The 13,370-nt window shown below is 38.0% G+C and overlaps 1 protein-coding gene across 1 annotated transcript; it reads left to right on the forward strand.

Moving 5' to 3' along the window:
- Positions 1–4,093: 4,093 nt before the first annotated feature.
- kbtbd13b (kelch repeat and BTB domain containing 13b) lies at positions 4,094–6,157 on the forward strand. Its single transcript, XM_043227504.1, has one exon. The coding sequence runs from the start codon at positions 4,619–4,621 to the stop codon at positions 5,972–5,974; it is 1,356 nt and encodes a 451-aa protein (XP_043083439.1). The 5' UTR covers positions 4,094–4,618; the 3' UTR covers positions 5,975–6,157.
- Positions 6,158–13,370: the final 7,213 nt, after the last annotated feature.

Genomic DNA, 13,370 nt, shown 5'->3' on the forward strand with positions numbered 1-13,370 from the left:
CAACTAAAAGTGGAATATGTTCATAAAAAATTTGGGAACAAACGATTTTTAAACACTCATGTTGTGGCAATATTATTTAAACCACAGATTATATGTAAGATTGTAAGATTATTAGAGTTTACAACATACATGATACTTGTGTGTGTGTTGCCGGCCATTTCTTTGTAATTATTGATAAATTTACATGTAATTTCTGAGTCAATGTTTTTACTGAATCCTGCACCAATATTTTGAGTGTATGTATTTATGTGTATTAATTTATTTTAAATGTAGAAAAACATGACATTTTGTTACAAAAGTGAAAATTTTGTAATTATGTCACTAATGTAATTTATTTATATACCTTTTTACGATTTCAAAAAGAAAGATAAGTTCTGGCAATGTACTTGATATTATGAACTTTAATTTAAGCAAGTTTTGCTCATTTTCATTAATTTATTTACATTTTGGGAGAGGGGGCCGATATCTTAAGAGTTACGGTCTGACAATATAATGGAAATGTTTGTATACTTATTTAGTAAGTTGTTTCATATTTGAAAAATCTCTATTTCGTCTGTGATTTATGTATAGAAACTATTTTTTGGGAGGTAGGCAGGCATAGATTTTTGGCCACTACTGTGAAGACCCCGGGGGCATCTCCCACTGTCATCTGCTTGTCACTCCAAAACGCTAGTCAGGCAGATGGCAATTAAAAAGCGACCCACTGTTTAGTTCCTCTGCTAATCAATGGAGAAATTAGCACAGTCATCAAGGGCCCATGATTGTCGCTTTGTTTCTTTAATTAAAAAGCTAGAATGATTAACTCTTGAGCGTTTAAGGGGTGTAATTTCACAAACGAGCAAAATAAGGAACAGACAGTCAACCCTCAGAAGAACACTGCATAAACAATGTTTAGCCGTAGAGACCTAATGTACAGAGGCTGTCAATTGCTGTATTGACTTTTGTAGGAGCCCAGAAGCACTAGATCTGAGTTTTTGGGCAGCTTAGCATTCAGAGGTCACTTGCGGAAAGAAGCAGGTGGCAGCGTTACTCAAATGGAACGCCAGAAACACATGTCGTCATGTTTCAAGTGCCCTGCCAAATGTGCTTTGTAGGTCTTGCTGTCGTGGACTGAATGTACACATCTTCTTTACCATTGGCAGAGCATTCATTCTGCCCTCTTTGTAGTGGGCTGTGGAAGTCACGAACTCCTTTATGCAGCTGGGAATCAAACGGTTTGATGTGGTTTGGTTCCTGCAGAGGTCCCAGCATGTGTTTTGGTAGGGAACAACAACACACGATCTCTCCTTTTGATAGAGCATTTCACCTCCTATCTTTATATCCTCCCACACACCTCCTTTTAAAGCGTTCTAAGCTTGTGCTTTCTTTGGATGTGTACGCTTTTTTCTTTCACGCCGTAGTAGATGTGGTTTCTAATTGTGATCGATCCGTTTTTGATTGAGGTGAGTTTTTGGTCGCTCTTTGATCTCAGTTTTTTTGTACTTCAGTCAGCGCGCTTGTGTAACATCAGGCCGGTTGCACAACAGGCTCGATTGGACCTTTTCAACCTTTCTCTTTCTCTGAAGAAGTCAGACGCACTTCTTTCAATTCACTCCTACTCTTCCATTCACTTCCTCCGCTCTCAGATAAAATTATAGGATTCAATGAGATGCCTGACTCAGCTATTGTAACCCACACAAAGAAGATATTTCAAGCTCCCTTTCTTTAGGTTGCCTTGCTCACTTTATTATTTATTAGATAAAACAAGCTGTAAGGGAAAGAGAAAGATAAAACCTAACATTACATAGTAGCACAGCTCTATAAATAGTTCCCTGTTACCAACACTTAAAGCACTCCAAAAGGAAACTTATAACCAACTTGTTGGTCCAAACCTACGCGACTTTATTTCTGAATATAATGGCTTTTCAGTTTGCATGGATGAGTGCAACCAGTACATTATTCAAAATATCTTCTTTTGTGTCCCAAAGAAGAATGTAAGTCATATAAGTAAATGATAAAAGAATGCAAGGTTTTTGTATGAAATACCACTTTAAGTCTTGTACATGTGACTCCACTGAGAGAAATAAACCACAGAATTGGTATTTTCTGGATCTGTCCGGTACATTTGCTGCAGGCTTTCATAATAGCTAACTTACACAATGAGGTTACAACACTGAACACAATCCTGCCCGAAAACTGTTACCTAGCCCTGCTCCCGTTGGATTTGCCATCACATGATCAAAACAAAGGGATCACATGGTCCAGCACATGGCTCACCATGACTCAGCACGGGGAATATAAACACATGCTGACCTTTTCACTTGTTATGGTTAGAAATCAAGCTGCTCCCTTTGTTTCACTAATATGTTATCATACATTCAGCTTACATTAGCTGAAGCATGTGTGGTTAATTTTAGACCCAGATTCTACTCGTGACTTTTGCAGTCAAGGCTTGTTCATCCTATAAATCATTTTCATCACCAATAGTTGAATGAGTAAAAAAGGTCACATAGTTCAAGCCTTTCCACTGTCCTCATCACGTGCGGCCATTTAAAGTGCAAATTCACATTACAAGCAGCTGTGAAGGACTAGGACACGTGAGCGTGGCTATAGTCTGTGTCCCGTGTGTGTGTGTGTGTGTGTGTCAAAGTTCAACAGTCACGCAGACACTATTAGTGCTCTAAGCGTTTAGGCAGACTGGGGTTGAATTCTTGACGTTCAAGACAGACAAGGCAGAGTCAGACGGTACGGTTTCCATAGTAACGCCATTAGGGCACCCGCCGAGCCCCTGTGTCTAGGTGTGTGTAGATAATGAATCTGAACACTCTGGGTAACCCAGGTTGATCTCTCACAGAGATATGAAAGCCTCTCAGTATGACCACTGACCTGCAATTACCTCATAACTTGCACTGCAGGAGGGTTAATTACCTTTTATTAAAGCAGAGAGTGGACCCATGTTGGGGTGTATTCTGCTGCGTCTGATCTACTGTGACAGAGAGCTAAATCTCAACAAAACATTAATGCTGATCCCCCTTAGACGGGCTCAAAATAGCAAAGTACCAAAATTGTAGTTTTAAACCTTTACATCGAGATTATTAATTAGGCAAAAATTATAACAAGGTATCAAATTAGTACATTGTGTGCACAGTACAATGAGGTAACGAATTACAAAATCATGCTTAAAATTTACCTCAAATGAGATAAATTAGTAAATTAATTTAAATGATAGTAATACATTAGTAAATCATGCTCATTTTTGACTTAAAACAATGTAATGAATTAGTACATCTTGTGCACAAGGCAACAACTTAGTAACTTGTACCCACAACGTGCTTACAGGAGGTAATGGAATACTAAATAAAATGTACTTAAAATAAGGCAAGGAGTTTGTAAATTGTGTTCAGAAATTAGACCACTATGTGAGTAACTCGTTGGAGTAAATGCAGTCACAAGACTTGAGGCAAAATCAAATGACTCATTTGATTTGAATTGAAAATGTGCAAAAAATGGGTAAATATGATTAGTTTTTACAGTTTTTATCTTTACTAAATTAAATAAAATGAAAAAAAAAAATGTTTCTAAAACAGCTCTGCGACTCATTTCAGTGTATATTGAAATAGCTAGCTATCTGTGTAGAAATCAGCTACAAATTGAAACAGCTCACTTGATGACCCATAACAAACTGTATGTTTTCTTTTCAGCTTTTCTTAGTCCACTTTAAATATATGCATTTTGGAAAAAATGGATATGGCACACCATTGATATATGTCACTCCTTCAGCAAAAATCTGTGAGATTTATGTAGAGATTTACATTTATTTTGTCGTCCATCCAATGTTTTTAAAAGGATGGGTGCAAACAGTTTTAAATAAATGTTCAGTTTCTTGCACATACCAATTGCTTCACTTCATAAGACCTGAATATTTTTTAAGGAGCCAGGGGTATTAATTTTGTGTCCCTAGATTTTTAAAAACAGGCAGCCACTGACTTGCATTTTAAGAATCCCAAGGACCACAGTTTTAGGGAGAAAAAAAATTCTTTACTGTTATATTGAAGAAAAAAGGCAACTAAATCTTGTTTGGCAGTAAAATAACAGCAAATTTATTTTAGGGTAAACTTTCCCTTTAAATATCCAATTGCATGTTACACAATTTGAGGTGTCCTTCACGTATATAGCACAAGCTGCGTCTTAGAAAGCTCTTCTCAAATGCCTCAAAAACTTGATCAAGCAGCTCGAATGAACTAAATTATTGGACACTGCCACAACTAATCAGCACAATTAATCACAGATGTAGCACTATTCATATTATTGACCTTAAATGTGTTATGAATAAGTATGTTATTCCTCACTCAAGCTTATTTCTGTTTAATGTCTGTCATGAGGCACTGCTACTATCTATAGGCAGTGCTATCTTAGTAACAAAACCGGACCCCAGCACATCATGCGCCAGCTGGAGGGAGGACAGTTTTGTTAGCTGAAACGCGAGGGACATTTCAGTGTAAATGCCAGGGTAAGGTTAGAGTTTTGATGGATATTTTGTAGACAATTGCTCACCAAAACTAAATGTCTTGTGTTTTAAACAACTGTGAGTATTTATAAACAAAGAGCACAGGACCAATGATCAAGCAGGCTGCGAGACATGGATACTGTCAAGGTAAGAGTTGGAGACAGTGTCTTTGAAACAAACAAGTCTCTGCTGCAAAGAGAATGCGAATACTTCAGGGCTCTTTACAGATCAGGAATGGTAGAGTGCCATCAAGAAGAGATTCACGTGAGGAACCTCAAGGCTCAAGGCTTTATAATCATGCTCGCCGTGGCCAGTGGTGAGAGACCTATTCTAAATGGAGAAGAGATTTGGGAAGCCGTTGAATGTGCTGCTTTCTTCCAGGCTGAACCTCTTGCGAGGCATCTTCGGGATCTTCTCAACTCTGACAACTGCCTGCTTATGTACCAAGCCTCAGCCACCTATGGCTTGTTGGAACTCTGTGAGAGCTCGGCACAGTTCATCCGCAATATGTATCGTGACCTGCAAGAGGACTTGAAGAAACTTCCTCATGAGCTGATTGAACATGTAGAGGCTCTGGTTCCTAGTGCATTTGTGGCTGTGGGTTCACACTCCACGTGTTCTGTGGATGAGCTTCCTCTTGCCGCTACAAGGACAGTATGTTACCTTGATGAGGATGATGAAGAATGGAAGGTCCTCACTGCCTTGCCAATGGAGGCCAGCACCTCTCTAGCTGGTTTGACTGTTTTGGACAACCGACTCTATGTTGTTGGAGGTGTGCACGGTGTTAACAAGATACCTGTCGATGCTAGCTTTTGTTATGATGTCGTCACCAACACATGGAGTTTGCTGCCAGGTCCCAGACAGCCAAGGTACAACTTCACCCTAACTGGTATAGAAGGATGCCTCTATGTCATTGGAGGAGAGTCTGGAAAAATCACCATGTCCTTGGTTGAGATATATAATGTTCTCACAAAGGAGTGGAGCTTTGCAGCACCTCTGCCTCGACCGGTCGCTGGGGTCGCATGCACAAAAGCCATGAGCCGAATTTTTGTGTGTCTGTGGAAGCCAATGGAGACTAACGAAATCTACGAATACATCCGAAACCAGGATGTGTGGGTTTTGGTGAGTACACTTCTGAAGCACCAAAGCTACGGACACTGCATGGTGGGCCACAGGGACAACCTCTATGTTATTCGCAATGGTCCTCAAGATGACTTCCTGCGTTGTTTGATGGACTGCTACAACATCACCACTGGACAGTGGACATCAATGCCTGGGCACTATGGGAACAGCAGAGGAGCACTGTTCACTTCTGTAGTGAGAGGAGACTCTGTGTTCACGCTGAACCGTACCGCAACTCTGGAGTACGCCATCGCAGGGGACATGTGGAAACCGTGTAAGCAGATGAAGGGTTTTCCTAGGAATGGATCTGTGTGGACGTTTCTACTCAGGATTCCTAAGGAGAGGAAAGAAGTGACAGTATCTTAAATGGAAGTAACCTTACTAGCGATATTTGTGGCTAGTTTTTCAGACTAATTAGTGGCCATGAATTTTTAGAACAATTTTAGAATGGCCTTCACAACACAAAAAGGTGTAAGAGTCGCTTTCATTTAATCTAATTTAATCTTTTTATTTAATTTCTATTTTATTACTGCATTGTAGAGGTTTATATTTGGGGTTGTATTTTTACTTTTTATGTATTTATTTTATTTATTTTTATTTTTTGGTAAATCATTAATAGATTTCAATTAAAGCAATTTAAATGGATATTTCACACAAAAATGATAATTCCACCATTATTTACTCATCTCTATCTTGTTCTACAAAAGAACTACAACATTTTCTCAAAGAATGATAAAAATTTTAGCCCAGAACAATTTGAGTGGTTTCCATCATCTCTTGTTGTAAATTATTATTTTTTTGTTTATAATATCTTATACTTTTCAGTAATCATCTCATATCACAAGTTATTATTGCTGTATCTCGTTTTAGCATGTTTAGACAGGTTTATGAAATGTTATATGGCACAAAGTCACCTTGCATCTTGAAATGCATTTAGGTACAGTTCTTTCAGAGCATGATTGTGCAGTTGCCAAGATTGAAAGGGCAGAATTCAGATGCTTGTCAGATCCATGTGACATTTTGCTTGTGTCATGCTCTTAAAACTACCCAAGGTGACACTTTCATTCAATAGACAAGAGAAACTTTGAGCTCTTTAAGAGCAATGTCCTTTACTCAATTTTAAATCATTTTAAATTTTTACTTACACCACGCAGACTGGATTCTTATAATCTGCTTAGACCATTTCCTTATGTGATGTTCTAATAAAATATTAATTTCTGTTTGTTTTGATTGAGACAACTATTATTGTGGAGTTACTCAAGACTCTGCAAGGCTTAATAGGATTAAATTACTCAGTTGCATAAGCACCCATTGCACAGTATGCAAAAGTATTTTCCTCTGACTATTTAGTGCAATCATTTTTAAAAATAAAAATAAAAATAATGGATGGTGGACCATAAAAGGAGGGTGTAACAATGAACAATTTCAGGTCTTTTTATCTACTGCAGTGACACAGAGGTCCTTAGTTATTGGGACGAATAGAAAAACTGCCAATGAGCAAGAAATTCAACTGCCAAGTAGAATGAGCTCCATGGGTAAGAGCTAAATACGTTTAGACTGAAAATAACATCATGTGGGTCACCTCAGGACAGAAACGTTTTCACCAGCCTGTAGCGCCTCATCCAAACCATGCTAGGAACTCGATGGGATGAAATGTCAGTACAGCTGGAGCAGTGTCACACATACAACTGGCACAGTTTTTCACAACGTGAACCTTATTATTACTCCTTACTTATTATTAGGTTGGTGATTTGTAGCATTTCGACATCTTACTATTACTGTATGAATAAAATAAAAGTCTTGTTGACTGAATCTAAAATTAGCATTTGACAATGCCAAACGTACACGCTTGGTTTGATAAAAAACTAATATTGCTGATTTGAAATATCTACAAAATAAAGGTTATGTTTTTAAGAAAATTAAAGATAACTGAGGCCCACCAAAAATGGATCTATTTTGACTTTTTTCCAAAAAACAAAAAAAAATTTTCTTGCCTAGAACTGTGCTTAAAATCAGTTAGCATTTTTGAGAAAACAATACTATTTTTTTCTAGTAATTCTGTTTATTTCTCACAATTCATTTGTCTCAGAATTGTAAGTTAACATCTTGCAGTTAGATTTTTTCCTCTGAATTCTGAGTTTTTATCCAGCAGGGAATAAAAGACAGTTAAGATTTTTCTAAAATCCTAAATTTTCTACTTAGCTTTGCAAGTTTGTGAGGGAAAAAATATTAATTTTACAGTACATGTACTTACATGTACTTATCCAAGACAGTACTGGTAATATGAAGTAACTACAAGGGTTAGGTTTGGAGACCAGGTTTGAATTTGAATTAATGAATCTGAATTCATCATTCAAACCTAGTTACTGTAATTACTACAATAGTATGTACATGAGGAACAAGATTGTAGAATAAAGCACTACCAAAAAGTGACTTAAATTACCAAGTATTTACCTTTTTACTTTTTATTTATGGCAGAAACAAACTTCTGAGGGAAACAGATTACTGAAAAACAGAAATGTAGGGTGGAGTCTTGTTTCTGTGCAGTGGGTGATTGGTTAAGAAAAGAAAAGGGTGGGGTTTAAGTGGAAACAATGATTGGAGAAGTCTGTCAGCAGAAGGTCATGCTGATTGTTCACAATAAGATCAATAACATACATTTAGGCTGAATTTTTATATCATGTTGACGTTATCACCTACAACTTTCCCATGACGCCGCAGAAAATGATATCAATTGTAAGCTGCTCTCAATTGTAAGGACCTCCGCTAATGTAAACGATTTGCCTCCAAAGTTTAAAGTCACTTCAATCTTGTTTTAGTTTCACTTCGCCCCGGGGTGATTCAAAACCAGCCTATTGATCATTGCTGATTCAAAGCAGGCTTACAAATGAGACTTATTTACTGTGAGTTCACCCTTTTGTTTTAGAGAAACAACATCTGACAGACCACAATTGCTCTCTAAACAATGCATGGACTCATTCCCATGGTCGATGGAGGTTAACTCCGAAGGCAGTCATCTGAGGTCAGCCTTTTCTCAAGTGTACGCTATCTCTGCATCTGTCCACTATGTGCCAGAGGTGGCAGCTAGATATCTCATAGGGCACATGAGGTCTCTCAATATAGCACCATTTGTGCCAAGCCAGAAGAGCCCCGGGGTGAGACAGCATGACTGTCTCAACCTATTCAAATAATTTCTAAATGACATGTCAGGTCGGTAATGATAGTTTGTGTTTTTATAGGAATATTGCTTCTTTTGCTCTAATAACAGCTCTGGATGCACATGTTTGTGGCGTTAACGTTTTTGCTTAGCTGCTCAGCTATGGTATGCAGTGGTCTGGCGGCCTCGTGTACTGAAAGCACATGCACTCGCCCACCTTGTGACCTCAAACATTTGGGGATGAGCAAATAAAAAGCATACCACAACAGCTTAATTGGTTGTGTGTAACGGGAGACATGTGCCAAGGATGTGTTTTGGTCGGACCGTTCGCTTCAGTGAGCGCCCACATGTAGGATCTTATAATCAGTCTATCCACCTTTTTTTAAACGCGAGAGAGTGTGCAGCTATTTGTAACTGCGCGAGGCTTCCGGTGTCAGTCGCTTCCAGTTATTCTTAGCCTGTTATGCTGCTTGATTTTGAAAACTAGTATTTCAGTCATTACATGATTTTCAGTCAGTAGTTTGCAACACACATTTTAATAATGAGCAACATAAATGTAAAAACCAAAAGAAATACAGTGAAGAAAACATGCTGCAGAGCAAAGAAAGAACGCACGCTCTGCTGAACCCCAAAACTGTATGATAAAAGAGAACCTCGTGGAAGACTTTGACAGGTGGTGCTGGGGAGGAGGAGGGCTATAGACACGACTGAGCTTAGAACGCTGAGATAGAAAGAAGCGATAGGTTTGCTGGACCAGCAGCACGGAAGAGTTCGTATGATTCAACTCATATTATTTTAATTCGTTGTGATAATGATAAACACTCTTTGTAGTGCAAATACTTTCACTGTTTACTGCACTTTGTTATTTTTTTCGGGAGCATCTAATAAATCAAATGTCTCACAAAAATGAGGTGGATAGGCATCAAATCACCATACTTAAAAATCTATGGTGTTTTGTAGATGTTAGTAGGCTATACTAAAAAAATGTCCATAAAAATACTGTGTAAACATGAAGCAAGTTTCCATATAGAATTGTAATTTTTTTTGTCATGTTTTGAATTGCATTTTATTGTTAAAGAACAGTTATGGTTAAAGAAAAGGTTCATAAAAACAAACTAATGGTGATTCACCAAAAACCTTTGTACTAAACCGCATTCTAAATATGCTAGTGTTGTACGAAGGGTTTTCTAAGACTCATTCATTAATGATGAATAAAATATTTCTTATTGCAACTTATTCATGGTAACTTCTCTATACACTCTTTGTGTGTCCAGATGTCCACAAACATATTTCTGCATTTGTTTTTTTTAACAGCAAATAGGCAATTACAATGGCTGATGAATATGCCTTTGCATCTCTTTTGCTTCTTATGAGTGTTGCATTTCAATATAAGCCCCTCCAGCAACAAAGCGTGTAGGCCTACTACTCTACTTGATTTCCTTTATTGTTTGCATCAGTGAGCACTGTTGCCCACGGAAAACAAGAATATAGGGATCAAGTCTTTTAAGGGTCAGAAAAATTGGCCTTACATGAACCAACAGAATAAACAAAGTCCTTTTCATGCTCTTGATTGGACTGCTAAGCTTATTTGCGAATGACATATAGCTTGTTTATTGTTTTGCTGCTCAAGTCCCACTTAAGATATAATAAAATGGCCAAGCTTTCCTGTTCTTTTTTTAATGACACGATTTGAACACACAGCAGAGCTTACCAGTTTTGTTTTGGGGAAACGATATCCAGGCTTTTAAGCTAACAATGGTAGATTAGTGCTGAATGACTACCACTTCGTTGGGTGATGTGTGCACAGGATGTGTGCACTGACAGATCTGAGCGGACACACATGCCTTGAGGCTTGCAGGAAATGCTGGCTATTGGTCAGGGTCAAATGTTACTGACATCATCACATACGAGCGACGTGTCAAAACAAGTGGGCTGCGTCCTCATTGACCTCCTTCCTTTGGATAGAGAACCAGATGCGACTATTTCAAATATTTATTTGAGGATCTGTCAGGGTCGCCACTTATGGGGAAGGAAGTGTTCAGAAATATCAGCATTGTATTTCTGTCTTTTCCCAGACATGAACATCTGCCATTAAGAGAGATGAATGAAGTGTATACAGTATTTAGTTTTTTTTTTTTTTTTTTTATAATTATACAGAAATGTTATTTATATTGACAAAATGGTATTTTTTATATTTAATTTAATTTATACTGTTTTTAATTAATTAGAATAATTAATTTGGTTGTGACACTCAGGGTAACATTAGCAGATTTTTTTTTTATACATTTTTATATTTATAGAAGTTCTCCACATTGATTGCTTCAGTCATTTTATCTATATTGTATTTGTGCCTGAAATTTGTCAAGAGCTCACACAGAAGACACTTTAAAAACAAACTGCTTTCTGTTCGGGTCACAAATTTTGGCTGATCAACAAATTCTCGAAACCCATGCTTGGGTAAATTTTGACACAAAAGTGTACAGGTTACCTCAACTTAACACGCAATGCAGCTACCCATTTTTGGTTGTATTTATTTCATCTTCCAAAATTTGTCTGTTTAATTTTGAGGCTCATTAAATTGTTTATTAATTTATTTTTAGTATTATGTTAATCACCAGGCCCAAACTTTTGTAACAGGGTTGCAAAACGGGAAATCTAATTTACATTTCCATTCAGAGTATAATTTTTATTATGTTAATCGACGGGCTAGAATTTTTTTAACAGGGTTGCGAAAAGGAAAATCTCACAACAGGAAAGAATGCCCTCATTTTTTGTACTCTAAGCGAGGAGAGTGTCATGTGTTTGGATGTGTGTGTTTTCAGGGAACGTGTCCAACCAGAGCCCAGCTGTGATAGATGACAATAACAAGCTCCCAGCAGGCGTGTGGAAAACAGGAAGAGGTGCTGGACGGTAAAGCGGGATTTAGGGTCCATGCCTCACAACAGGAAGTTCAGGGGGAAGCAGACAGTTTTGTCAGTCTCCCTGTTTTGATGAAGTCACTTGGTCCAGGCTAGTTTGTATTTGTCAGGACAATGACCATTATAAGCTGCTTAATATGTAGATTTGTAAGGCAAACAATGAATCTGATTCCACGGTTGTTAATGCTAGAAAATGGCTTTTTGCAAATAGAATTGGTATATAAAAGTTGTTTTGTCTGGATGCACAATACTGATTAAATGCAGTGTGTTTTCCCAGTGTTTGTTTACATCGGAACTAGTGACTATTGCTAAGTATTTAAATGATGTTAGCTTGCGTGTAGTAATGCTGCTGCTGCAGTGGGGATCAAAGTAGGGAATTGGGTCAAACTAAATAAAGCCGTTGTCACTGACATGGGCAGAACAGGTCACGCTGTTACATGGTCATTACAGCTTCTGTTACACTTACTCCAAAATTCACCCTGGGTTGACCCTATTCTGACTCCTCAGGTTGAGTCACGTGTTAACAGAGGTCAAAAGCAGCTTGATGGTATTTGAGCCGCCAATTGCCCCTTTTTTCACTGAGATATTACACTGACTTTATGAGTGATAGCAATGCCTATTCTTGCACACACACACACACACATAAACACACACATATATAATTTCACATGCATTATTTACCTTGACTTTGGGAGAGACAGTTTTGTGTGTATGTATGGATGTTTTGTGTAATGTATGGATGTTTCTATTTTGAAACGTATGTAAAGATATCTGATCAACATCCTGTGTCAAACTGATTTTATGCTTTCCTTCTCTCTACCTTTGCCAGAAAGTTGCTCATTCAGCTGTCATGGGACACATGGGTGGGGTGCAGGGGTCTCCATTTGTCATGAATGGCTCTAAATGCGAGCGAATGCGCTGCATACGGGATAGGAGGGGGAGGGTCAGGAAGCGGCTTCATTCAAGTGCGTCTTTTGACATACATAAGGTGTTCATTACCAACTCTGTAGTTTGGAGTTCATCCAGAAAAGAGGCTCTTTATTCACCTTTCTTCACGCATACAAACGACTCAGTCATCAAGTTAGAGATATGCATCTATAGGAAAGTTTGTTGTGTTCTTACCTTACTTATTTTGGGAAAGATTTTCTTCACTTTGCAAAGAAAAATTAAAAAAAAATTTGACAGATTGTATTTACAGTACACATGGCTGGATGGATGGATCGACAGACAGACAGACAGACAGATAGATAGATAGATAGATAGATAGATAGATAGATAGATAGATAGATAGATAGATAGATAGATAGATAGATAGATAATTTTAGTATTTAAGTCATATTGGAGTTAACTTTTATCATTTGATAATATTTAATAAAAAGTCTTTGAAATGTATCTTTGCTGAACTTTCAGGACTAGAAATGGAGCAAGGTTTCCAAGATGGTCTCTGAGTGGACTGACTGGCTTTCAGAAGGACTTTGATTTATTGCTGGGTCAGTCTCTCTGGAGCACCCTGGGGTTAAGAGTCCCGCTCAAGGACACAATGGAGATAGTTCATGGAGAACCCCTCACTGGCTGAACCGGCTGAACTTGGTCATAAGCCTGGATATTTCACCACAAAACTAGACCACATCCAAACTCAGCCTGACCAGTCTGGTTCATTAGGCTAATACGACTTTAACTTACTTGT

The sequence above is a fragment of the Puntigrus tetrazona genome, chromosome 25 (assembly GCF_018831695.1).
Source record: "Puntigrus tetrazona isolate hp1 chromosome 25, ASM1883169v1, whole genome shotgun sequence".
Classification (NCBI taxonomy): Eukaryota; Metazoa; Chordata; class Actinopteri; order Cypriniformes; family Cyprinidae; genus Puntigrus; species Puntigrus tetrazona.

Coding starts and splice junctions, on each gene's coding strand:
- kbtbd13b (XM_043227504.1), top strand. CDS start 4,619: ATGGATACTGTCAAGGTAAGAGTTGGAGACAGTGTCTTTGAAACAAAC.